This window comes from Arabidopsis lyrata (assembly GCF_000004255.2).
Source record: "Arabidopsis lyrata subsp. lyrata unplaced genomic scaffold ARALYscaffold_6, whole genome shotgun sequence".
In the NCBI taxonomy this organism is placed as follows: domain Eukaryota; kingdom Viridiplantae; phylum Streptophyta; class Magnoliopsida; order Brassicales; family Brassicaceae; genus Arabidopsis; species Arabidopsis lyrata.
The window spans coordinates 24183747-24208649 of NW_003302550.1; the positions used below are offsets into that span (position 1 = coordinate 24183747).

General features: G+C 33.6%; 6 protein-coding genes across 9 annotated transcripts; 4 read left to right on the forward strand and 2 right to left on the reverse strand.

The window, feature by feature from the left end:
• Nucleotides 1-5288: 5288 nt before the first annotated feature.
• On the forward strand, nucleotides 5289-8127 carry LOC9311033 (transcription factor MYB61). 3 transcript variants are annotated; one of them, XM_021023834.1, is made up of 4 exons: nucleotides 5289-5808; nucleotides 5903-6032; nucleotides 6115-6514; nucleotides 6621-6793. In XM_021023834.1, the coding sequence occupies exons 1-4, from the start codon at nucleotides 5676-5678 to the stop codon at nucleotides 6693-6695; spliced, it is 738 nt and encodes a 245-aa protein (XP_020879493.1). In that variant the 5' UTR covers nucleotides 5289-5675; the 3' UTR covers nucleotides 6696-6793. The 3 variants fall into 3 exon arrangements, with proteins under 3 accessions (XP_020879493.1, XP_020879492.1, XP_020879491.1); XM_021023833.1 differs by adding an exon at nucleotides 7821-8127 and having other exon boundaries at nucleotides 5292-5808; nucleotides 6115-6897; XM_021023832.1 differs by having other exon boundaries at nucleotides 5292-5808; nucleotides 6115-7100.
• Nucleotides 8128-11208: 3081 nt separating this feature from the next.
• On the forward strand, nucleotides 11209-11525 carry LOC110227276. Its single transcript, XM_021021018.1, has one exon. The coding sequence runs from the start codon at nucleotides 11236-11238 to the stop codon at nucleotides 11383-11385; it is 150 nt and encodes a 49-aa protein (XP_020876677.1). The 5' UTR covers nucleotides 11209-11235; the 3' UTR covers nucleotides 11386-11525.
• A 1704-nt stretch (nucleotides 11526-13229) lies between these two features.
• Nucleotides 13230-15364, forward strand: LOC9308950. The gene is made up of 2 exons (XM_002872835.2): nucleotides 13230-14069; nucleotides 14333-15364. Exons 1-2 carry the CDS (start codon nucleotides 13430-13432, stop codon nucleotides 14428-14430), a joined length of 738 nt encoding a protein of 245 aa, XP_002872881.1. The 5' UTR covers nucleotides 13230-13429; the 3' UTR covers nucleotides 14431-15364.
• LOC9308951 (protein ABC transporter 1, mitochondrial) lies at nucleotides 14666-17626 on the reverse strand. The gene is made up of 7 exons (XM_021021013.1): nucleotides 16803-17626; nucleotides 16483-16708; nucleotides 16246-16398; nucleotides 15970-16128; nucleotides 15604-15763; nucleotides 15293-15519; nucleotides 14666-15204 (listed from the first exon to the last, which is right to left on the reverse strand). Exons 1-7 carry the CDS (start codon nucleotides 17339-17341, stop codon nucleotides 14800-14802), a joined length of 1869 nt encoding a protein of 622 aa, XP_020876672.1. The 5' UTR covers nucleotides 17342-17626; the 3' UTR covers nucleotides 14666-14799.
• Nucleotides 17627-18753: 1127 nt separating this feature from the next.
• On the forward strand, nucleotides 18754-21320 carry LOC9311034. 2 transcript variants are annotated; one of them, XM_021021015.1, is made up of 4 exons: nucleotides 18754-18879; nucleotides 20292-20512; nucleotides 20694-20861; nucleotides 20946-21320. In XM_021021015.1, exons 1-4 carry the CDS (start codon nucleotides 18852-18854, stop codon nucleotides 21150-21152), a joined length of 624 nt encoding a protein of 207 aa, XP_020876674.1. In that variant the 5' UTR covers nucleotides 18754-18851; the 3' UTR covers nucleotides 21153-21320. The 2 variants fall into 2 exon arrangements, with proteins under 2 accessions (XP_020876674.1, XP_002872882.1); XM_002872836.2 differs by lacking the exon at nucleotides 18754-18879 and having other exon boundaries at nucleotides 19835-20512.
• A 544-nt stretch (nucleotides 21321-21864) lies between these two features.
• LOC9308952 (putative expansin-A17) lies at nucleotides 21865-23554 on the reverse strand. Its single transcript, XM_002874921.2, has 2 exons — nucleotides 23027-23554; nucleotides 21865-22716 (listed from the first exon to the last, which is right to left on the reverse strand). Exons 1-2 carry the CDS (start codon nucleotides 23160-23162, stop codon nucleotides 22085-22087), a joined length of 768 nt encoding a protein of 255 aa, XP_002874967.1. The 5' UTR covers nucleotides 23163-23554; the 3' UTR covers nucleotides 21865-22084.
• Between the last annotated feature and the right edge of the window lie 1349 nt (nucleotides 23555-24903).

The window sequence follows — 24903 nt, forward strand, 5'->3', positions numbered from 1 at the left end:
TAATACCTAACCACCTAGTCTTCTAACGAACAAGTCTAAATCTAGAACTTTGCATCCCCACAAGAGGTTAGCCTTACAAGAACAGAAAAGGAACAGACCACGAGAGAAAACCTACTTATTAATCTAAACTAGAGGCGGTGGAAGGAGACACACTTAAAAGATTCAACGAACAAAGAACAAAGAAGAGATAATGCGAAAGCTATCCACAACTAGCCAACACGACCAATCCCCGGAGCTTTCTAGATATAACAAAGAGCAAAACCATGACCCAGCAATTCCAAAGACTAAACCAACAACTACCAGAAGCTAACACAAACAAACAGCTAAAACCATCCGATAAGAGAAAGGCAATATGAGTTTCAACCCGACAAGGAACAGAAACGAAAAGTCTCTGTCACCTCGCAACCACCGGCGGCGGCCAACAACAGACAAAGCCACAACCTAACATCCGCAAGAGACCACCACACCAACTCTTAAAGCAGATCCATCCGCCACCACTTCCAGAAACGAGAAACATGCCTCTCCAAAAACACCACCTCGATAAGCACCGGTAGCTCCTCCACAAAACAGATTTTGTTCTCGAGAAAATCAGATATGAGAAGAGACTAAAATCGAAGGCCATGTCGTGACGAGGAGAGGAACCGCCAATTCATAGCACCACTCAACCCAACCTTAAGCCAGAAGCTTCATCAAAAATGAACCACCGCAACCTAGAAACCCATCTCGCCTTCTCGGATCTTCAATCACAGCCTCATCAAACATAAAACGAGAAACAAAAGCAAAACTATAACAGGGGCGAGGAGGCCGGATCCGGTGCTAGGAGAGCCACCGCAATCCAGCCTCAGATTCTAGAACTTTTTTTTTTTTTTCCACTGGCGGCTGTCTCGAGAGAGAAACAAAGACTAGGGTTTTTGTCTTGTTTCTATGGTCTATTGTTATTATATTGTAAAATTTTTAGTGGATAATTGATTAATCAATTCGCCAAAGAGACAATAGTTGACTGGAGAGAAAACATATCATGTGCTTGCATTATGATAAGCTAAAGAGTAAATGATGATCCCAAAAGGATTTTATTCCTGATTATATATATTCGTTTGATTTGTTAATTCATTAATTCTTTAATTTGTCCATAATCTCATCTCCATTTTCGTACCAGACAAATTGCTAAGGGTTTAAGTAGCATTCAAATATTAGGGAATCTATGAAAAATTTCCATTAACTAATGCATGCGACTTATTAGGGTGCCAAAATAAGAGAGGAATACTTGAAGATTAATAACCCAAAATAATAATAATCAAAAGGGCATAAAACAAATTAATATGTTTGCACTAGACTAGTAAATTTGTTCGCCACACAGAACTCGGTTGTGCTCGATTGCCGGTGAGCATAGAGTAACCAATTCGACCATTAAAGTCAGTTGTGCTCGATTTCTTTGATTTTTTTCGACCCAATATGATCAAAATGATCCTTTACAAGATAAAAAAAAGGAATTGTCGACCCAAAAAAACTTATCACGCTCAAGTCATAAATGGATATGTGGTTTGTCGAAGACTAGAGTCGACTTTTATGGAAAGACAAATAGTTTTTAGCTTGGTCAAAGAAGTATTTAAACCTTAACTTAGTGTTTAGTGGATTTAGAAGTGTGTCATTCTCCATAACCTTACTCCATTTTAATGATAGAATTGGTGTATTATTTGGCTGAAAATTGGACGCAAAAGTCAGAAAATAAATTACAAACATGCCTACGGATATCAGGCCTGGGCAAAAAATTCGTTCGATCCGCTTCGATTCGGTATTCGATTTGATTTGATTCAAAAAATCCGACTATCCGTAAGATTTCAGACCAAAGCAAATAGGAAAATGTAGTATTCGTAAAAAGCAAAGCAAATAACAAATATTGCTTTTTAAAAAATCGAATATCCGATTCGATCCGTATCTTTTGATATATATTAAAATATATAGTTATGTCTATATATAGATATCATAAATAGTTTGTGTATTATTGTTACCTTATGTTTTTATGTTAAAATGTTTGTTTTATAATTTTTCTTTAATGTTATGTTTTGATCAATGACATCTTAATCTATCGGGTTTTGGTTTTTGGAATTAGTTTGATAACATTTTGTTGACCGGTGATAACAACAACAGTTATGTTTGATATTTGGAACTTATTGTGAAAGCATGTTAAATAAAAACTTTAAATATCTGATATGGTTATATAGTTTACAGATTTTTTTAAATATTTATATTTATCAAAGCGGATATCCGCAAATGTCACAAAAAAATCTGGATATTCGAATTTCCGGATATCCAGAAATTTTCGAATCAAAGCAAATCACAAAATCAGGTATTCGGTTAAAACGAATCGAATAACAAATATCACAATTTTTCCGGATATCCGGTTCGTGCCCAGGCCTAGCGGATATGCTAGCCAAACATCATATTCCCCAAAACTCTCAATTTTTCTTTTACTCTCTTGTTTCTAATGTAATCTCAAACGCATTACACTGTGATTTCTCCTATATCTAATATAATGACTATGTTTTGACGAGAACAAAAAAAAATTACAAATGGATGTTAGCTATTTTTGCCACTGTTCAAGGTTTCTCTTAACTTTTCCAAAAAAAAAAAAAAACAAACAAAAAAAACTGTCCCACACGTTTTACTCTCTCTAGACCTTTTTCAAAAATTTCTCTCTATTGAAATTCTTTTTACATGGAGGGACAATACAATTTTTTAAACCAATATATACTCATAACTTCCCATAACGAAATCGATTTGGTATACTAATTGTGTGGGCGTTAGCCGATCCTTAAAACGAAATATAACTATTACTGTGTCATATAGTAAATTGAAATTTTAGATTGGTTTATAAAATGAAAAATTAAATTCAACAGTCTAATGAAAATGTAAACAAAAGTTTATAAAATTCAAATAGAAGCCTACACGGCTTACACGTGTAGTCTTAAACTTGGGTTTGAGACAGAAAAAGGTCCTACAAGGATGAGTCGAGATACGTTTTTTTTTTTTTTGGGATCCACCAAAGTCACAGTGTATCACATGCCTTTGCCTCTGTCCTTCTCCGTTTCTCCATTCGGCTCCACAATTTTCTGATTCCTCTGCTTCGCGTCTATAGAACTTACTGTACACTAATGTTGTGCCTATCGTTAGATGTAACTATTTCTTGTCAACATTGGTTGACTATCAAAAGTAGGCTCATCAATGTGGGCTCGAAACGGGCTCATCATTTGATAGCAGTGCCGGCTCTATGCATGTGCTTAGAGTGCACTAGCACAGGGTCTTTTTTTTTTTTTTTGCTTTTTTCCTAAAATAAAAGGGTCCACCTTTTTTTTTTTTTTTAACATGTACTAACAAAAAAAAAAAAAAATTCTTAGCACAAGGTCCAACCAAAAGTTGAGCCGGGCCTATTTGATAGATGTCCTGATTTCTAAAGTGTTTGGTTTCCAATCCATGTTAAAAAAGATACAGTAATAGCAATAATATTGCAAAACATAAACAATTGTTGAAAAATACCATGAATAATTCATATATTCTATGATTATACTATAAATATAACATTATAACAAAAATTTCTCTCAAAACACCACAAAAGATTTGGAAGTCGCTTTGTGTAATTGTAAATCTGTTGTGGTAAAAAAAAGGTCTAAGAAGATTTTCTTTTAAAATTTGTTATATTTTATAAATCAAAGGTTTTATTTTGATACTTTGAGATATTATCCTAGTTATAATTATGATGGTACGTCAATAATTGATGTTACATTTTATCAAAGCCGCCTCCGAGACTTGGCTTATATTCCATGAAGATTCCTCTTTTATTATGTTGAAGGCCATGGTTTAGACACCGAATCTTTTCTTACTTTACTTTTTTATGATAATGAACAAAATATTTTAATATAAGATTTCTAAACTAAACAAATAAGTTGACATCAATTCTTCATATCAATATCTAGTTATTGACAATGTATGTCTTTTGGTATTATGAAACTTGAGATTCTCTGATCTCCTACTATTTTACAATTTTAGACGGCCGGAGTAGAAGGTACATGTAATGGTTTCTACAAAACATGAATAACTTTATAAAAAAAATAAAAAAAATAAGCGAAATATGGCGTTATAATTTGGTTTCTGCATGAAATAAAGATACCAAAGTGTTTGAATAAAATAATACTAATCTTAGTAAAAAAAATTAAACGACAATTACTCGTTTGAGTATGATAAAACAATGATATATTCGCTCATTTTATATGTTCTAGGTGTAGTTGTAATTAGTTATTGCAAGTCAAGTACTAATATAAACATTAAAGAGAGCAAAGGTACTAATATTATATTTTTATGCACATAAGTAGATTAAATATATGTATAACCAATAATGGCGCGGAATCATTGTGTGTTTTATGCCTGGCAAAATATTATATTGGTTCAGACTTAGTTAAACACTCTTTAGAAGTGATTAAATATTCAGTTGAATGAATATAAAATTGAATTCTTATGTTTTGTTAACTTTAATCATTGGAACGAATTATTAATTATTTCCCTCCGGATTAAAAAATAACTTCCTGTTTACATATGGGGTATATATTACAATATAAATATGTAGTGTCAATTTTTCAAAGAACTTTCCATCGTGATATGAAGATTTTAACATATGAGGTAAATTCGTAAATGTTTAGTTTTCCTTACAATATAGAAACTCTTTCTATTTTCGCTAAAGGGATAATATACTGAACAACGAAACTAGTAGTGGTACATTAATTATTCATGAAACTTTCTTATTGTTCCAAATAAATTCGTAAAATGTTATCCGCTGAATAGACTCTTTTTCATGTCGAAGAACTTAATGGCTGGAAAAATAATTATGTAGAACAATTAGACGCGACCCACATTTATTACAAATCATAAATGCGAAATATACAAGCTGTGGACAACGTTCTAAATAAAGTTCAACCCCAATATTTTTAAAAATACAAATCAATAATAAATATATATTCCATCTATATACGATTTTTCCCAAACAAAAGGATAGCGTGTGGTTCGCAAATCAAACCTTGAAGAAGAAACTAAGCAAATAATTTTACTTCAACACAGTCACATCCTTTTCATAGCTTTTAAAGTATTATCTCTGCTTTTATTCTTTTTCATAAGTTACTGAAAACTGAAAAGTGTGACTTTTATATCCATACTTACTATATCAAATATATGTGGGATTGATATTCATTTATAGAAAATTTAATTCTCAAAGTATTACTCAATATCAGCCATGAAGTTTTACTTCTATAAAATAGATAAAATCATATCATTTTTCTGTTTCCTGATATATTATATTTTATTTTACATAAATTTATTTCACTTTTCAATCACTGATTAGCTTATTCTAAAATACTACCAATGAGCTAGAACCGAAAAAAAAAAAAAAATTGACTCGAGTAAACTTCAACGTACCAAAACAAAAACCCTTTTGTTTATATTCCCCAAATCCTCCTCTCCTTTTCTCATCTTCTAACTTCAAACTTTCTCTATCTTTCTCTCTCACCTCATATTATGAACTAAAGATTTCTCTGAAAGCTGACTTCATAAACTTTTTCTGAAGAAGAAAACACAAAAACGATCGATCTTGAATTGATTCTTTCTTTGTAATTTTATTTACATATATATAGATGGGGAGACATTCATGCTGTTATAAACAGAAACTGAGGAAAGGACTTTGGTCTCCTGAAGAAGATGAGAAGCTTCTTCGTTACATCACTAAGTATGGTCATGGTTGCTGGAGCTCTGTCCCTAAACAAGCTGGTATGTTTATTTCTATTTTCTTTATCCAAATTTATCCTTGTTTGGTTTAATTATATATTCTTGAAATTAAAATTTTATAAAAAAAAATTTGTAGGTTTGCAGAGATGTGGAAAAAGCTGTAGATTAAGATGGATAAATTATTTAAGACCAGATTTGAAGCGAGGAGCATTTTCTCAAGATGAAGAAAATCTCATTATTGAACTTCATGCCGTTCTTGGCAATAGGTAAAGAACTTCATACCGTTCTTTCTCATATATCTGAATATAGTATATATAACTGATGTTGTTTTGGTTTGGTTTGGTTCAGGTGGTCTCAGATAGCTGCACAACTTCCTGGAAGAACCGACAATGAAATCAAGAATCTTTGGAATTCTTGTTTGAAGAAGAAATTGAGGCTGAGAGGAATTGACCCGGTTACACACAAGCTCTTAACCGAAATCGAAACCGGCACAGATGACAAACCCAAACCGGTTGAGAAGAGTCAACAGACCTACCTTGTTGAGACTGATGGTTCCTCTAGTACCACTACTTGCAGTACTAACCAAAACAACAACACTGATCATCTTTATACCGGAAATTTCGGTTTTCAACGGTTAAGTCTAGAAAACGGTTCAAGAATCGCAACCGGTTCTGACCTCGGCATCTGGATTCCCCAAACCGGAAGAAACCATCATCATCATGTCGATGAAACCATCCCTAGTGCAGTGGTGTTACCCGGTTCAATGTTCTCTTCCAGTTTAACCGGTTACAGATCATCCAATCTCGGTTTAATTGAATTGGAAAACTCATTCTCTACCGGGCCAATGATGACAGAGCATCAGCAACTTCAAGAGAGTAACTACAACAATTCAACATTCTTTGGAAATGGGAATCCGAACTGGGGAATAACAATGGAGGAAAATCAAAATCCATTCACAATATCGAATAATTCGTTACAGAATCATTCAAATTCGTCGTTATACAGTGATATAAAATCAGAGACCAATTTTTTTGGTACAGAGGCTACAAATGTTGGTATGTGGCCATGTAACCAGCTCCAGCCTCAGCAACATGCATATGGCCATATATAAATCTTCTTGTATATTATAAGGTGTGTGAATCTTTTATTTCTTCTCTTCTTCTTTTTTTTCTTCTCAAATATGGATTTTTTTTTAAATGGTTTGTGTATATAGTTTGTGTTATATATCATTTAATTTAACAGTATTGGTTTTTACATTTTTTTTATATTCGATGTACTTTGTGAATCACAGATTTATGGACTCTGGGATTTTTTTTTCTATTGTTGATGGATTAATGACATTTGTTTCTTATTTTTTGTTCATTTTATATACCCTTTACATCAAATTTATTAAACATATATATAAAGACTATATATAACAGAAGGTTATTTATAATAAAATTATAACCCTTTTAATTTAACAAATGAAGTTTTGGACTTGTTAGTTTCTAATACCAAGATATATTAGTGACATCTAACTAATTTATTTTTATTTTATCATATAGTTACTCTCTTTATACTCCTCCTGTTTTGATATTTTCACATATATTTTAAAAAATTAAAATGAATGTTCAATTTTTTACAATACATTAAATAAATTGACACTTGAAATTTTATCTTATGTTATATTTTTATTAGTTTTTACCATAATAAAATGAATTACTTTAAAGATCCGAACAGTAAAAAATATATTCTAAATCGATAATTTTTGTGAAAGAAAGAAATAACACTTAATCAAAATAGCATAGTATACTTAACACTAAAAATCTCTACATGAATTACAAGGATCAACTCGGTACGCACTGCAATAGGTTTATGGGTTTAGTTTCGTACATTCATCCGGACTGGATACCATAGTATTTAATAGATTTAATTACCGGAATGGGCTTTTTCTCAGCAAAACTTACGACATCCGGTACATCTGCCAAGTCTTTGGTTTTAGGCATTTTCTCCTGACTTGAAATGTCTACATTACCCTTACCCACAGTTTTGTGTGTTTTTGTGAGAAATGTCAGAGATGATGGTGTCGATCAAAATCCGGTGGTGTTGGTCAAGAGATGAGACGAAGATGAAGACACTGTAAACAAAATGGTGGTGATGATGATGAGATCCAGTGACGGATGAGGAGATGATGAGATCTAATGACAAATTTTGTTTAGATTTAAAGATAGATTAAGTAGTTTTGATTTGATTTATGTTTCGATTTGAACCCTTGGGTTTACTAGATAGTATCCCCTAGGGTTTAGCTTCTTTATTCAAAACACAATTGATTGAATTCATGGGATCGGAAAAGATGTTAGCGGCGGAGGTTTTGTGTTTCGGATTTGTGTGTTCGGAAACAAAAGAGGTGTGGTGTTGAAAGTAACAGATATAATGTTGATGGAGCACGAATATGGTGTTGATGGATTTGACTGAGACAGGGAAGGTTGTGGTCGGAATCGAAAATTTTGGTCGGAGGAGCCGCAGAGTCAATGTCGAGAAGAAAGAAGGAGAAGAATAGGCAGGGGCAAAACGGTCTTTTGACGAAGCCCAAAATACCTAAATGAGTAAGTATGGGTATTCATTCCATTTCTCAAAATTTTGGACCAAAAAAGGCCCAAATCAACAATATTCCCCCGTATTCTCAAGTGTCATTCGAATTATTTCCGTTGGACATCTAATCTTTGACAATTTTTTCTTAATAATTTCTCTATTAAATTTAAACACTACGAATAAAATAGCTCATACTCTTACATTTGCGTCTTTGGTATGTGGATAAGCAAATTGTGTTTGTGTAACAAAATGGTTACATGAGATTGTCAAAAAAAAAAAAAATGGTTACATGCTTTGTTTGATATCAATAAATTAACCAGAGAGGGGGAGATATACCCTTCTCAATTGTGAAATGATATACATATGTTTTGTTAAGATATAAAAAAAATAAAGAGATTTCCAAAAAATAAAAATAAAAACAAAGAGGATACAGTTAATCGTTCTATTCATGTTTGTGCAAGATTTCAAAATACACTAGTATAAATTAGTGAATTATGTCGACGATAATTAAAGTGTACAATTCAACGAATTAATGGAATAAACAAAGGAAAGTCGACAATAATTTTCTCTTATAAGTATTGAGGAATCTCTGAGATTAATATTGTCAATTCAGATTGAATAATATATTATGTTCTTCTTAAGAACTTTTTTATATATTGATAGACAAAGCATTTATTCGATTGACTATTGTAACATTTTTTAGGTGAAGCTTCTAAAAAAAGGCTAGTGTGTATCTTTCTTTATATAGGGACAACTTTATTACTTTATCTTCTTTTTTTTTCACTTTAATTTTAGTTTCATTTCAATGAACTTATTAAGGAACAGTTTTTAACTTTGGTTGTCTTTTTTTCAATTTTAAAATATTAGACATTATCATTCGTCTTTTTAAATCCGGCAGCTTTTAGTTTCTACTTCAAGTTCTTTGCTATAGTTCACTTTTGATGAACATTAAACTAAAGCTGCATTCGTAACAACGTGTCTATTTTTTATCAAAAAAAAAAAAAAAAAAAAAAAAAACAACGTGTCTATTAAAATTAAGCCTAGCCCTAGATATTAATTTGTTTGATATCTATAGTGGAAGCCCACTAAAGATTACATGGGCCTTTAGTTACGGGACTAAGCCCGATAAGTTTTCTTCTTTTTGCACTAAGATTTTTGACAAAAAGGCCAATAACACAAACACATGATAGTAATATGTTTACTTTAAAGTCAGATTATTCAAGAAAAAGGGTTAGTTTGCCAATTTTGTAACAATAGTATCAAAGCCGTCCAATATTTTGAGTTAATATATAGTTGCAATTCGAACTGTGCAAAGATTAGTCTTATTTTGTTCTCCGGGAGTTGACAAGAAAACTATATTTCTCCTATATATTTATCATCTTTTATACTATTTTAAAAACTTATATATCATTTTCAAGTGTGAATACTTAATAATATTATCAATGGCCGTCAATATGTCATTGTCTTCCTAAAATAAATCTCAATGCCCTCGTGGGATGCATTGATTGGTTTGCCTTCAATATAAATCTTCTTTGGGTCGGTCTTACCAACTATTACTTTTATTTATTAAATATGCAAATGATAACATTCTTTGCATATTGCAACATATATTGTTTCTTACGAAATTATACATATAGACATAGACACATAGTAGTATGGTTCCATTCTCTGAATTAAGTCCACAAAGAAGGAAACGCTTTGTTGAGACTTAAGCTGCTTTTTAGATGCTTTTAAACTCATATACTTGGCATGATCACTACCACACAAAACAAATTAAATTAGAAGCAAACAGATTTTTTTTCTTTATTATAGACTTTTAGTTGAATTTCAAATTTAGTAATCGATAAAAAAAGTTATTTACCCAATCAATACATTATAAATTTTCATTTAAACGTACTATGAAAGTTGCAAAAACATTAAGTTAACAGAATTGACAAAAAAAAATTCAAATTGCATGATTAAAAACTTCATTTTCATCTGTCATGAAAATATAAATACTTCAAATATTTCTTTTGTCTGGACAGCAGCACGTGCGATCTCTAGTATAATCAATCATTAATTAGTATATGACACGTGTGGAAGACCTAATCAAGGCCGTCCATTTGCCCTCACAAACAGCAAAGAGCCATCGATAGTCCTTAAGCAAAAGTGTCCTTAGGGTATAGAAGAAACGAAACAAAGCTATATGGACCTTCACTTATAGTGTTTATATTTTTTTCCAATAGGTCACGATAATTCAATTCTTTTCATGAAAAGAGAAACTTAGCTCCTTACTTTATCAATATTGATAATAATTAACACAAAGTATTTTGAAGTTGTCACATATCATATGACATGTGTTATCATCGCATCATTACATTATTAAAAAAATAACATAACGTGTATTTATTTAACTTCATATACATATACATTTCTCTTTGCAGAAATGGAATTCTCAACGAAAAATAACAACTATATTTGGCTTTAATTTTGTTATAGAAATACATTCTGCTTAGTGTACAATTGTACAAACCGAACTCCCTTATATTCCGAACTAAATACCTTAATGGTGATTAAAAACTATGTTCATATCATACGACGAATTTAAAATAGATCTCATAAGAGCAAACGCAGTGGCACACTTGTTACTCGGGTGTTGGTTATAAACAATTGAGAAATATTGCAAAAGTTACCTTTTCAATAAAAATTGGGTGTAGACTTACACTCAAATGTGAAGTATTATAAAAATAGAAAAAAATTTCTTCTCTCTATCTCTCTCTATCTCTCTCTCTTTTCTCTCTTTCTCTTTTAATTATAACAATAAACAATTACTTACACCCACAATTACACATGCTCCACTGCGTTTGCTCTAAGTGTTTTCGATGTTTGTAAAGAATATATAAATTGACATTTTGCGATATGATAAGATGTTTTTGGACAGCCTCGTCGTGCGGACTGGTCTTGGTTCTATCTCTTGCACAAATCTTACGTGTCAAAAGACGGTTGGCTTACGCAGTAGCTGGTCAAGCTCACTTAGATCAGCATAGACGATTTCTAATGTTTTTTTAATTACGGTTTAATACTCCTAATTAATCCGCTATTAATCAATGAACAAAGTTCCCACCAAACGGTGAAACGGATATCCCTAGATGCCTAAATTACAAGATTAGCCTTGCAGTCATGAGCTCTAACGATGTGTGCCACGTGGAAATTGGCATTCGGTTATTGCTTAAGGTAAACTTTTTTTTTTAAGGTAATTTTCTTGCATTAAGGATAAAAGTTACGAGTTAAAAAACTAATTACAATTGTGAAACATTTCTGTTCTGTAATATAATACACTACTATGGTACTATCATCTGTCTTTTGCTGCCAAAAAAAAAAGAGAAAAAGATAACACAAATTAAACCAAAGGAAAGTGGTATAACAAATTTCAAACATTAAATTTCTAACTCAAATCAAGGAAGTGAAAATAGCTTTCACATAAACAAATATTTGTTTATATTATTTTCTCAAGCCAAGTAAAATACATATAATATATGCCACATTATCACATATGAAAAAGGTCAAAAAATACCATACTTTTAAAAATTGCCAAATAAATATTAATACAATGTCATTAAGAAATATTTTGGTCAAATTGTAATTTCATTTAGTATAAACTTCACCAAAAGAAGAAGAGCCCAAATACATCACATCCGCAATGGCTAATTTAAATAGTCATACCAGATACAAATTAACTAACTTAAACGATGCAATCAAGGATCTAACATTGGTTTCTAAAGTATAACATTTTCAGCACTTAATCATATTTCATATTTTGATCGTTTTTTTAATGTAACACACAAATGTTTTTTAAGGATCCATTATAATCGCTTTAAAAAAACGAGATAACCTTATCAAATTTATTCTATGTATGGGAGATCTTCTTAAAATTCCAAAACATTCCTTGGAGTATCATTAAGGAAAATTTGCACCAATAACATACCAAAAATCTATAATTAAGTAAATAACCAACAAAAAAAAGCCAATGATATTGTGTGTAATTTTTGTATTTTGGACCCTTTTGCCCTTGTGTCTCTCTTCTTTTGTTTTTACGTAATATCTATCCCATTTTCTTTGTAAATGTAAAATATTAGCTTTGATTACTGTTTCTTTGGGGAGAATCAAATTTTGAATCTCTTTCCAGAATTTCAACTTTACGAGAAAAGTTCCAACGACAGTCACCACCACCACTACTACTACCTCCACCACCATCGTCGTTGTCCTAACCACCACCGACGTCACCATCACCACCACTATATCACCACCACCATGCCATCACACCACCGCTACCACAACTATGCCATCACCACCATACCGTTACCATCATCATCACCAAGTTATTACCGTCACCACCACCACTACCTACATTTTATTACAAATGTTTCGTTCTATACTATTTCATTGGATTCTATACTATCTCATTTATGTGTAGAAAGATAAACACTATTCATTATTTAAAAAAATCAAATCCGATTTAAGAAATTCAAGTTGTGTTTGATGCAGAAAAATAAATATATTTGTTTTATGTAGATTTGAATTTTCGAATCATTTATTTGTAAAAAATATGTTGCAAAAAAATATTAAGGGGTAAACATTATCATATTTAAAAATATAGAGGAAAACAAAATAAAGATAATTCTTTATTTTTCTCATTTGCCACGTACCCTCAATAACTCGATTTTAGTCATTTCACAATTCATTCATGTTAGTTACTTAATTTTTCAAATTAATATGCTATATTCTTAATTTATTTATCAGAAATGGTTATAGAGCAAATTCACCCTATCATTAATTATGCTATACAATTATATTATTATTATTTTTTAAGAAAAACAAAGTTTATAAGTTTGGGGGATAAATCTGTAAATTCAAAGAATGGATATAGGATATATATAAGGTCTCCATGTCGTTATCTTTTTTAATCAAAACATTTTAACCAAACAGAAAATCAAAATCCAAAGCTAAAAACAGATATAAGATAACTCACAAAGAAAAATAGAAAACATCAAAAATATATAGAGACACAACAAATTATTACATTTATCTATCTGTTGCAGAGAGAGTTATTATTATGGCTTTTGATGAAGATATGAAAATGGCGTCTTTCTTAAGAGAAGAAGAAGAACAACACTATTCTTTATCAAGACTCTCCGTTTGTTCCAACTACGACGGAGATGAAGCCGACGGCGAATCTTCTGATTCCGACGAGAAACGTGTCGGCGGCGGCGGAGGAGAGAAATCTATGGAGGAGCTAAATTTTTCTGATTCTGATAAAGGATCAACCGGTTGTCAATCACTTCCGGCGACACCTCCACGACGGAGACGGCGAAGAGGAGGATATTTGGCGGTGAGTTCTCCGGTTTCCGGCGATAAAGCTTACGCTAGCGAGAACGAAGTTCAAAAGACGAATAACAATCAGAGGAGGAGAAGGAGACTGAAACCGGAGTGTCCACCGTGGGTTGATAGTATGCGGAGGAGCTACGGCGGCGATGAACAGAGTAGTCACGGTGGTTACGGAGGAGGAGTGGTGGTTGTGACGAGGCCTATAGGAGGAGGAAGGCCATTGTGTATGGATTTAGAAGAAGTCAAAGCTTGTAAAGATTTGGGGTTTGAGCTTGAACCGGGTCGGGTTTCGTATTCCGGGTCAACGATGGATACTAGTAGTGGCGGCAATTCTCCTATCTCTTCTAACCACCGTATTTCGAGTCCCGGTTAGTCCCAAAAAAACACCAAGCTTTTTTTTTTGGCTCTTAGTTAAAATTCCAAAAACTTTTAATTTTTTTCTTGACCTTTCTATCTTTTTTTTTTTTTGTTGGATTTATATGCACTAATAAATATCTAAACTTGAAAGCTTTTTATATGCAAAAGCCAAATGCTATTTTACAAAATTATTAATATACATTAACCATTTTTATAGTTTGTGGCAAAACTTGAGCTTACAGAATTAAAATATGGGCTTAACTTGATATTTCAGGGGATGATCCAAAAGACGTGAAAGCGAGGCTTAAGGCGTGGGCTCATGCTGTGGCTTTTGTGTCCACTACTCATCATCAACCTCCTAATTCTTTATGATTCACTCACTCTCTTACAAAAAATAATTCGCTTCAAAAAAAAAAATTGCATGCATTTTCCACTTAAGTTTTGAAAATTCTTTTTGATTTCGTAATTTTTTTTAAAGAGTTTGTTCTGTTTTTGTGTGTTGACGGTGAGATTTGGCAATTGATCTTGAGTATATGGTCATAAGCCAAAAAGTATAGAGTTAAATATATATCTAATAAGTTTGATGATTGGCTTTTCTCCAGCATTGTAATATTCAACATTTTACATTATTGAATTTTTTTTATTCTAAATTAAACTCGAAGGTGTACCAGAAAGAATCGTTTTTACTCCCCACAAAGGGAAGAGAAAAAATCATTAATGTATTGTGTGTGTATGAGAGAGCTATGTTGAAGAAACAGAGCTAGTAGCGACTATTGGACCTTGTGGCTCATCATCGAACTGATACTTGTTGTAAACTTGGAGCAATAGATCACGGCAAGGGACGGTGGCTCCAAGCTTGATACAAGCCAAGAAAGCGCCGGATAATTTACGGTGAAGGCTATAGGCTTCATCGGGTGGTGGAGTGAGTCTATGTTTCAACATGGTTGCTCCTAAATTGGAGATGCTAGAAGCAATGTTGTTGGTTCGGAAAGCGTAGCCACCGGGTTCTGCAAAAGGTAGACCCACTATGAAACCAGCTTGGACATGAGCGTCTAGCATTACGTCTGATTCATCTCCGGTTAAGAACCCAAGTCTCCTCGACATTTCAATCACTCCTTCGCTGTCTTTTTCTGCACATGCCATCACCTGAAAAAGGGTTCCATGAAATGTTCTCAAGATTCTCTTCAATCTTTTACATGTGTGAGAAAAGGCTAAAATGATAAGATTGTTTTACCATTCGTAGATAGTCATCGACGAATTTTTTGGGGTAATCACGAGCTGCTCCGAAATCAATAAGATTTATTGTTTTTGTGGCTTCATTGTATAAGAAGTTACCCCAGTTTGGATCCGTCTGCATGAAGCGGAAGACAAAAAGCTCCTTCAAAGTGAGTTCCAGCATCTTCCTCCCAACATAATCTCTTGTTTTCTGATCTAACAAGGCTACTTTATCAATGGGGATCCCTGGGAGAATATGTTAATAGCAAAGATTAGTTCGTCGTAACATTATAACAAATATCGGAACAGAGTAAGCGGAAATGCAGTTACCAGATATAAGTTCTGTGGTTAGAATCTTTTTGCTTGAAATCTCATCTACCACAAGCGGAACATAAAACCCTGGGGTGTCTGAAAGCAAATCACGAAAGCGCTTTTGACTGACTGCTTCGATTTCATAGTCACACTCCTGTGCCAACTCTTCTTTGGCAACCTGCAAAAATCTTCGTCACGAATCTTAAGACACGGATAAATTGATCATTTGTAACACATTGTCCAAATTTTTAAGGGGGATTATCATTTTGTTAATTTTCTTCTATGTTATTCGATCATCAGAGTATAGAATCAGAGACTGAATGTATTGCTCTATACCTAACATACAGAGAGTGACTTAAGTAACACTCGATAAGATTACAATACCTTTATAGCTCTGTCCAGAAAGAGTCCCTTTGGAATTAGATTTGTATAATTTAACAAGCGTCTGACATTTTCGATATCACTTTCAATGCTGTTGGCAACGCCAGGGTACTGAATCTTCATTGCGACTTCTAATCCATCTTTAGTGACAGCTCGGTGCACCTAAAACATCATTACAACGAACTAAGGAATAGAAGAAGAAAACGATTCAACACACTCACAAAGTATCACATGCATTCTTCAATCAAAATACAATCGTAGAAACTAAGTTAGTAGTACCTGACCAATACTCGCTGCCGCTAGCGGTTCATAATCAAAACTAGTCAACTTGGATTGCCAATTAGGACCCAACTCAGCATCCAAAACAGGATTAAGTTGACTCCTTGGCATCACATCAGCACCTTGACGCACATACTCCAGAGCATTCAAGATCTACAAAAGAACCTTTCTTTATGTCAAAACAGATACCAAACTAAAGCTGCTAAGAGTAGACAAAAGAAATCGATTCGTACATACCGGAGCAGGAACAAGACTCTCGTCCTGTATACTCAACATTTGCCCAACTTTGAGAGCAGCTCCACGCATTTCACACAATCCAAGAGCCAATCTTTCAGCATTTTCCTTAGACATCAAAGACGATAGTGCAGGTTGATTGCCTTCTGTCATTGGTGTCCCATTCACAATCCTATACGTAGATTCTTTAACAGCTCCCCAAGCAAGAGCAGCTCCTAAATTAAAAAACCTTCACGATACACAAAATTTCAACTTGTTAAAAATGCTTCATCATAAAGATTCTATATAAACCTAACTAAGCAACAAGTGATTGATTCCAATACCCATAAGCTCTTGCTATAGGAGTTGATGGAACCTTCCTCTCTCTAGGTCTCCGTCTCTTCACCGGAGCTGCTACCTCCGCCGAAGATGATGCCACCGCACCTGATTCAGCAGCTCGAACTCCAATAATCTCGCTGTCTACGTTGCCTGAAACCTTAATCTCTTCTTCTCTATTTGAAATCTTAGCTTCATCGCTAAATTCGCTTCTCAGGTCTCTCGAATCAACGATTTTCTCGCTAGGTTCGGTGCTATCAGATCTAACCTCAGGCGTTACGACGACGGTATCTTTATTATCCCCTTCGTCGAAGTAAACAACGGAAGGTTCCTTAGATCGACGAATCGAGAGCTCGCGAAGCTTCCCGGAGGTAAGTCCGACTAAGTCGGTGGCAGCAACCAAAGCTTTTTTCCCAGAAGACGTAATTAAGCCTTCGAGATCTCCATTCCTCGCTCTCTGTAACTCCGGTGACTGATTATAGATCTCTTTAGCTACAAGCGATACACCATTGAAGAGCCTACCAAAGCTCTTGCTCCACGAACTCATCACGAATCAATGTCGCCGCGTGAAAAGTACTCTTAATCGTGGATTTGACTTTCCTCTCTTTGTTTGTTTTCCATTTTCAGAAATTTGGTTTGATTATAATTGTGTGTGTGTGTTTGCGTTAGACCACGAAGATCGGAGACGTCGACGAGGAACCGAGGTTTACGTGTGGAGACGATAACCAGAAACTCCTCCTCCTCCAAGGTTCTAGTTTCGGCCCAATTAGCTCTTTATTCATTCACCATATAAAGGCCCATTGCGCCAAACACAAATCTTACGAGTTGCTTCCTTAACCATGTGTAACTGAAGGTGCTTTTTTTTTTGCCTCTTCTTGAACTAAATTATATCCTTTGTTCATAATGTATATCGTTTGAACCTCGTTTTAAAAAATCTGCATACTCTCCGCTTAATCGTTAAATCCATTATTCGATTAGTGACTAATTCCCTAAAAAAATGAGTTATCCGATTACTTTTCGTCTAATCCGATTAATTCTTGAACTGGGAGTTTGTGATGTTTTACAATAACTTATATTCAAATTTTAATAAAAAATAATAAAAATTTGTTTCAAAAATACATTTTTATATACTTACTGCTATTTTAAAAATAATATTAGATTAATATATTTTAATAATATTAAAATAATTTTAAAACTAGTTCCCGATTGATTCCCGATTTTAAAATAGCAGTAAATATAAGATGAAAAGTTATATTATTTTTGTATAAATGACTGCTTTACATTAATAGTAGAAAACCAACAATAATTGAATATACAATATATACACTAGCTATATGTTGACAAAAAAAATATATATTATATATAATTAATATGTAAAATGTAGATTTAAACTTATATGCTTCAGTACAATGGCCGCCAAAAAAAAAATATGCCTAAGTACAATGCATCTCCACTCATAAAGTAACACGAGAAATAAATTATATAATACGAACAAGAAAAAAATTGAGACCCGTAAAAATCATCTTTGATACTAGCTTTTTTTAACATTTGACCCAAAAAAAGACAAAAAAGAAAGAGAAGAACAATGAGTTAGTCTGGTGGTATACGGCTTGCAGCTGCAAGAACGGTCCCGGGTTCGATATGAAAATCATCTTTGAAACTAGCTTTTTTTTTTTTTTTTTTTTTTTTTTTTTTTTTTTGGCGGCGAAACTAGTTATCTTCTCTAACTCATTCGTTTTGTTTTTCTTAGCGTAAAAGAGGATTTTATTTTAACTTTCGGTGATATCATATAACTTACACCAATCTGAGGGTACGAACAAATATTATTATTAAATCATTTGGAATATAAAATTGGTCAAGCCACTCAGAATTGTCAGGAATCAGGATAGTAGGCAATACTGTATAATTTTTCGAGTTTAATTTAAAATATGGCACAGTGATTAGTTGGCATCTAAGGTGGTCATCATTTGTCTATACATATAAAGTATAAACCAAATTGTATTTAGTCTTGAGATCTTCAAAAACATCTGAGAGGTTTGACAAAAGACGAAGAGAAAATGTCCATTAAAATTCCAAACCTTGAAGGTATTTTTACTCTCAATCTATATCTTTAAGTTAATATGGTTTTTTTTTTTTTAAATCCGTTTTACATCGTTAATTAAGCTTTTGCTAATCTCTTCAAGATCCAGTTGAGATCCAAAATCATACTTAAGATTTTGACCCACCTTCTTTATGTTCAATCTCTTGAAAGGTTTTGCTTTTTAGATTAGATCGGTTTGATTCTATCGATCATATTATATTTGATATATAAACTATAAGTATAAGACTTTAGTTTATATGAAAATGTTTTGTTTTTTTTAATCAGAAGTCTGTTAGTGATATTCTTCAAAGTTTCCTCTTGAAGATCATTAGCACAAGTTAATTCAAATTCGTAATTGTTTAAAGATCATCAACCTAAAACACAGCCAATAGGTTTCCTCAAAAGGTCATTTGGATCTATAATTAAAGTCTTTTTTTTTTTTTTTTTTTTTAGTGGCAAATACAGAGTCAATGACATTTTAGTGAAATATATATTATAGAGAGAGTTAATAAGTTTCTTTAGTGGGTAAAGAATATTGGCATTTTGCTTATACATAATTTAGAGTGGAAGAAGATTCAATACATCATATTAAAAAAAAAATGGGAAAAGTCATCAAATTAAAAACTTTTAAACTCATATTAAAAGCACAAACAAAACTTTTAAATGTTAAAAATGAAGGAAATATATTTTGGTTTTGACCCCCCAAAAAACGTAATATTTTGGCTGACAACAAAAAAGTTTGAAATATTTACAATTGAATGTGACTATTTTACCAAAAATTACATGAACAATAGCTATTCATGGTTTAAAATTGTACTAGTCTAATAGATTTCAGACTTTTATAAAAGATAGAGAATACATTTATAAACAAAATAGTATTTTTCATAAATACATAACTCGATTCATGTAATCCATGTTTTTTATATCTATAACTAACGAATGATATTATTGGATGTAAAATTGTAGATAGAAAACATTTTGAAAATTTTATGATATATATTTTTTTATTAACTCTATAATTTATGTATTTTAAATGGGCCCATTTTGACTTTGAGAAAATAAAAGGCCCAAATAGAAAGCCTATAGTTCATTAGGAAGCCTTCTTTTAGACGGTTTTTCCAGATCTAGAAAACAATGCAATCTTCTCCCATCTTATTAGACTTCTCCTCCGCCTTTCACCACCCACGCGCCGCCGCTTTAGCCACCACCTCCGCCGTAACGATTTCACAGTCTCCGACTAAATTTTTTCACTCGCTATCCTCTTTTTCACCTTCCTCGACACTCTTAGCTTCTTCTTCTTCTTCTCGTAGATGTTTCACCTGCCGATTTGGCGACGGTTCTTCGCGGTTCGATTCAAGCGAAGATGAAACTGAAATTGAAATTGAAATTGATGATGAAGATGATTATTGTTTGACAGATGGGAAGACAGAGGAATTGATAGGCGACGATGGTGTTCTTATAGAGGTGAAGAAACTCGAGAAGAGCTCTCGTCGAATTCGTTCGAAGATTGGAATGGAAGCGAGTCTCGATTCCGTTTGGAGTGTATTGACTGATTACGAGAAGTTATCTGATTTCATTCCAGGTCTCGTTGTTAGCGAATTGGTCGAGAAAGAAGGCAATCGTGTTCGTCTTTTCCAGGTTTTTGCTCTCAAATCCAATTCTTCGATTCGTGTATCAATGGCTCTTACTTAAGCTTGAATTGGCCATGATATTGTACCGTGAGATTGAAGATTGCATTGCTCAAGTATTGAAAATGGTGTAATATTGCTTGATTTGAGTGCATTTTCATATCCTCTGGTTTTTGTTGTGGTTTTGATAGATGGGACAGCAGAATTTAGCACTTGGTCTTAAGTTCAATGCCAAAGCTGTTTTAGATTGTTTTGAGAAAGAGCTTGAGATTTTGCCTCATGGGAGGAGACGTGAAATCGACTTTAAGATGGTCGAAGGCGATTTCCAATTGTTTGAAGGCAAATGGTCTATCGAACAAGTATATATCATACGAAATCACTCTTATAAGAACGCATCGCATCGAGGCTGTTTTTGATTATTATCTGTGTTTTTCGTGACACAGCTCGACAAAGGGATTCATGGGGAGTCTTTGGATTTACAATTTAAAGATTTTCGGACGACGCTTGCATACACTGTGGATGTAAAACCGAAGATGTGGTTACCAGTGCGGCTAGTTGAAGGAAGATTGTGCAAAGAGATCAAAACAAATCTTACGAGTATCCGAGATGCAGCTCAGAAAGTTATTGAAGGTGTTATTCATGATCTTTGAGTTTTCTCCTTTAAGCCAAGCTGAGGTAGTGTACCACTTCTCTGCAGGTTAGATATAGATACAAATAAGCCTGTATAATTTTAAATCTTATGTAACTTTACATTCACAGTTGTTCTCAATTGTATATTCTGAATCTTGAGGCTTTCAATATACCAAGTTTTTTCGACATGTGATTGTTTCGTCTAGAGATGTGTAAAAACTTGTAGTAAACGGTATTTGCCGGTAAATCGGAATAAGACAGTGAACTCAGAAAGAAGATCACGAAATTACAGATGATCCATTTTCCCTAAATGACTTCGAATTAATCGTCAGCTTGGCACCATGAAATTGATTTTAAATTAGGTTTAAGTTGAGATTAAGATTTTTCAGGCGCGATTAACTTTAACTAACGGTGGTTTTGCATAAGCTGAGACAGAGAGAAATGATAGACGAAAAGAAACACATTGCTCTGTTTTCTTGTTGCTTAAAAACAGAGCTATTTCCAAAACATAGCACTCTGTTTTAAGGTCTATTTTTCTTGTTGCTTAAAAAAAGAGCTGTTTCCAAAACATAGAACTCTGTTTTAAGGTCGATTCATATTAGCAGAGGTAAAACCTGTACATTGCAGAGGAGGTTGAGAATGAAGATTGAGGCAATATTATACAAGAGATACCTGAAGACCTTAAAAGCTAAGTAGTTTTATATTATATCCTTTCATAGATATATATATATATATATATAGTAAACATATTCTTCCTTAAATGTACAAAATACAATCATCACTGCTTGAGTCTTCTCCAGATTATAAACTCTCTGGAAGCAAGACTATAATAAGGCTATAAAACAAGCAGCTTATCTCACAGATGATGATGATGCAACAGAGGAAGCAAAAATACCCAATGAAAGTAAATACAAAAGATGGATAAAAACCATAAACCCAATCATTACTGAGATCAGAAGTTGATGTTGCTCTTGAAGCTCTGACCAAACTGCCAATTCGAAGGAACAACGTTGAGAGCTGCTTTGATTCTTCCATCACTGAGTTGAACTTTGAAAGAGAGAGATTGTCCATTAAGGTAAGTGTTGCTCTGATAATTAGCTCCCCAATTTCTTGACATTGTCTCCCATTTGTTGCTCTTAGAGCCTTTAATCCAAACTTTAGAGATCTCACCAGCTCCTGCTACGTTTGAGATGAGAACAAGCTCGAAATAGTTTCTACCGTTCATCGTAAATCTCATCCCTCCGCTTCTTCTACATCCAACCCTTTTGTAGAGAATGGGAACGATACCAGCTTTGTACTTAGCGATGGTTAGAAACGCAGGCTGAGCCATGTCAAAGTGAGGTCTTGGTGGGTTGCACCATCCTCCATCGTCGCTTGCCTGAGCAAAGTTTGGTGGACAGAAGTTTGTGGCTGTGATTGTGATTGATTTTCCTTTAAGACACCATTGTGGTACTTTGGTTGCATCACACAAGATTTGGTAACATCCACCGCATGACTTGCCGTCGTTGAACAGTGCCGTGCTTAGCGCCGCTGTGTTTGTCTTGTAACCGTCTGTGTATAGGTTTCCATAACCACAAGCTCCACCTGAAGAAGAAAACTATGAGAGGGTTTCTTGTTGAAGAAGAAATACTGTTTTTAGAACTCTAATTAGGGTAGAACAGAATCTAACTAAACAAACCGAAATTAATTCATAGTCTGATTTATACCAAACAAACCAAACCTTACCAAAACCAAATTTTATTAAATGAATCATATTTTTATGTAAAATATGTACAATAAAAAAGATTCATGAAAAGTTCATCTTATATCTTTTAAATCCAATTATTTTTATAAATATCTCCAAATCGAATAAACCCTAAAAACCAAATTTCCATCTCTAGTTTGTGAGACTTACCCATTGTACCAGAAGCATCACTTCCGCCATAAAAGGTCGCATGAGCTTGCAACCAACCAGCAGAAACTGAGCTGATCTTCATGAAGAACATTATGGAAAAGATCATTGCGACCAATAGAGAGAAAATCTTCGTCATTTGTTTTTCTTTCAATGTCTTAGGTGTTTAACTTTTGATTAGAGAAGAAGTTGATGATTGTTGTAGTGTTGGATGCAAAAGACTTAGGATTCATCAGCTATTTATAGTAGAACTCAGAGAGCTTGTTTTGATTAAGATATATGTATAAATTAATTAGATATGACTTGGAATTTGCGGAAAACGTAATAATATGATTTCGTGATGATTGATTCAATGATTATAAGAAGTGCGAAAAATACGGAGTTTTCAGGCATATGATAATTAAGTTTAATCCTATAAGGGCATGTGACTATAGGTAGTTGCGTTTAGTTTCTTTCAAATATTATAAACTTTTACTCTCTTGTCCTAAGTTTTATATCATTTCTCTTGTCAACCAAGGTTTATAAGTCTTTTATATTATTTTTTTGCCAATGGGTAGTTTTCATTCAAAAAAGAAAAAATGGCGTTTAGTACATAACAAAAGGAGACTAATGCAGCAAGCAACCTGTTTTTTTAAAAAAAAATTATTACCAACCACTTTAACCAACCAAAATAGTTTCTTGTTTTCTTCGATAAAACTAGTCCGTTAAAAATAGAAAAGTTGGAGAAATATCAATTGTAGAAAGTAGAAACAAACGTCCCGCGGCACATAAAAGCTAAGTCTAGGAATTTGCATCATGCTAAATATACATTTCTTTAATAAAATTTAACATGTAATTGTGTGATATATATAGTTCAGTTCAATCATCTTTTGCTGTTTCTGTTGAGCCTGATCCTGTCTTTGGTCTATCTTCTCCACTTACTCTGCACTCTGTGAAGAGTAATGCGGTTGTTGACAAGCCTCAAGTTCTGATTGATGATGCCTCGTTTCCAATTCCACCTGGTTGGGGTGATATGACTAAGAAGACAAGAAAGAAACTGCAAAAATTTTGGCACAATCAGATGAGATCAGGTGCTCAAGCTTTCGCACGAGGAGAGGCCTCGGGCAAAGCTGCAAGTCGTTGAAACAAGTTTTCAAACAACTTTTTTGGATAGTATGTCGATATTTTGTTGGAATATTAGAGGCTTAAATAGCCAATCTCGACAAAGAGTAGTTAGAAGCTGGATTGCTTCAAATAATCTATTGGTGGGAGGTTTTTTGGAAATGCATGTAGCAGAGGCTAATGCGGCTTCAGTTTTGGCGTCCATCCTCCCTGGTTGGCGTATGGAAAGCAACTACTGTTGCTCGGATTTAGGAAGGATCTGGTTAGTTTGGGATCCTTCAGTGTCTGTTTTGGTCTTCAAGAAATCTGAGCAAATGATTTTGTGCAGCATAAAAGTACCTAACATCGAAAATTCTTTTGTTGCGGCTTTTGTGTACGGGAAGAACACTGCTATTGAGAGAAGGCTGCTTTGGGAGGAAATTAGCTTTCTGTCTCCTTCCTCCCCGTTGAGGGATACTCCTTGGCTCTTATTGGGAGATTACAACCAAATTGCTGCTACATCTGACCATTTTTCTGTCATCCCTTCTTCGTTTTCTCTAAGTGGTCTAGATGACTTCCAAGAGTGTCTGAGAGACAATGACCTGGTTGATATCCCAAGTCGTGGTGTGTTTTTTACTTGGTCAAACCATCAGCAACAAAACCTATAATCAGGAAGTTGGATAGGGCATTAGGAAATATTGAGTGGTTTAACTCCTTTTCAAGTGCTGTTGCTATCTTTGACCCTCCAGGTGATTCTGACCACTCCCCTTGTATCATTCAGTTGGAGAATCATCCTAGTC

Bases quoted from the DNA above. Each gene is read 5' to 3' on its own strand.
- LOC9311033 (XM_021023833.1), top strand. From the start codon at position 5,676: ATGGGGAGACATTCATGCTGTTATAAACAGAAACTGAGGAAAGGACTT. The intron at 5,809-5,902 runs GTATGTTTATTT...AAAAATTTGTAG, and splicing joins CTCTGTCCCTAAACAAGCTG to GTTTGCAGAGATGTGGAAAA. The intron at 6,033-6,114 runs GTAAAGAACTTC...GGTTTGGTTCAG, and splicing joins CATGCCGTTCTTGGCAATAG to GTGGTCTCAGATAGCTGCAC.
- LOC110227276 (XM_021021018.1), top strand. From the start codon at position 11,236: ATGATAAGATGTTTTTGGACAGCCTCGTCGTGCGGACTGGTCTTGGTT.
- LOC9308950 (XM_002872835.2), top strand. From the start codon at position 13,430: ATGGCTTTTGATGAAGATATGAAAATGGCGTCTTTCTTAAGAGAAGAA. The intron at 14,070-14,332 runs GTTAGTCCCAAA...TTGATATTTCAG, and splicing joins CCACCGTATTTCGAGTCCCG to GGGATGATCCAAAAGACGTG.
- LOC9308951 (XM_021021013.1), bottom strand. From the start codon at position 17,341: ATGAGTTCGTGGAGCAAGAGCTTTGGTAGGCTCTTCAATGGTGTATCG. The intron at 16,709-16,802 runs GTATTGGAATCA...TGTATCGTGAAG, and splicing joins CCTATAGCAAGAGCTTATGG to GTTTTTTAATTTAGGAGCTG. The intron at 15,520-15,603 runs GTAACTGCATTT...ATATTCTCCCAG, and splicing joins AACCACAGAACTTATATCTG to GGATCCCCATTGATAAAGTA.
- LOC9311034 (XM_002872836.2), top strand. From the start codon at position 20,009: ATGCAATCTTCTCCCATCTTATTAGACTTCTCCTCCGCCTTTCACCAC. The intron at 20,513-20,693 runs GTTTTTGCTCTC...TGGTTTTGATAG, and splicing joins ATCGTGTTCGTCTTTTCCAG to ATGGGACAGCAGAATTTAGC. The intron at 20,862-20,945 runs GTATATATCATA...TTCGTGACACAG, and splicing joins GCAAATGGTCTATCGAACAA to CTCGACAAAGGGATTCATGG.
- LOC9308952 (XM_002874921.2), bottom strand. From the start codon at position 23,162: ATGACGAAGATTTTCTCTCTATTGGTCGCAATGATCTTTTCCATAATG. The intron at 22,717-23,026 runs GTAAGTCTCACA...TTTCTTCTTCAG, and splicing joins TGATGCTTCTGGTACAATGG to GTGGAGCTTGTGGTTATGGA.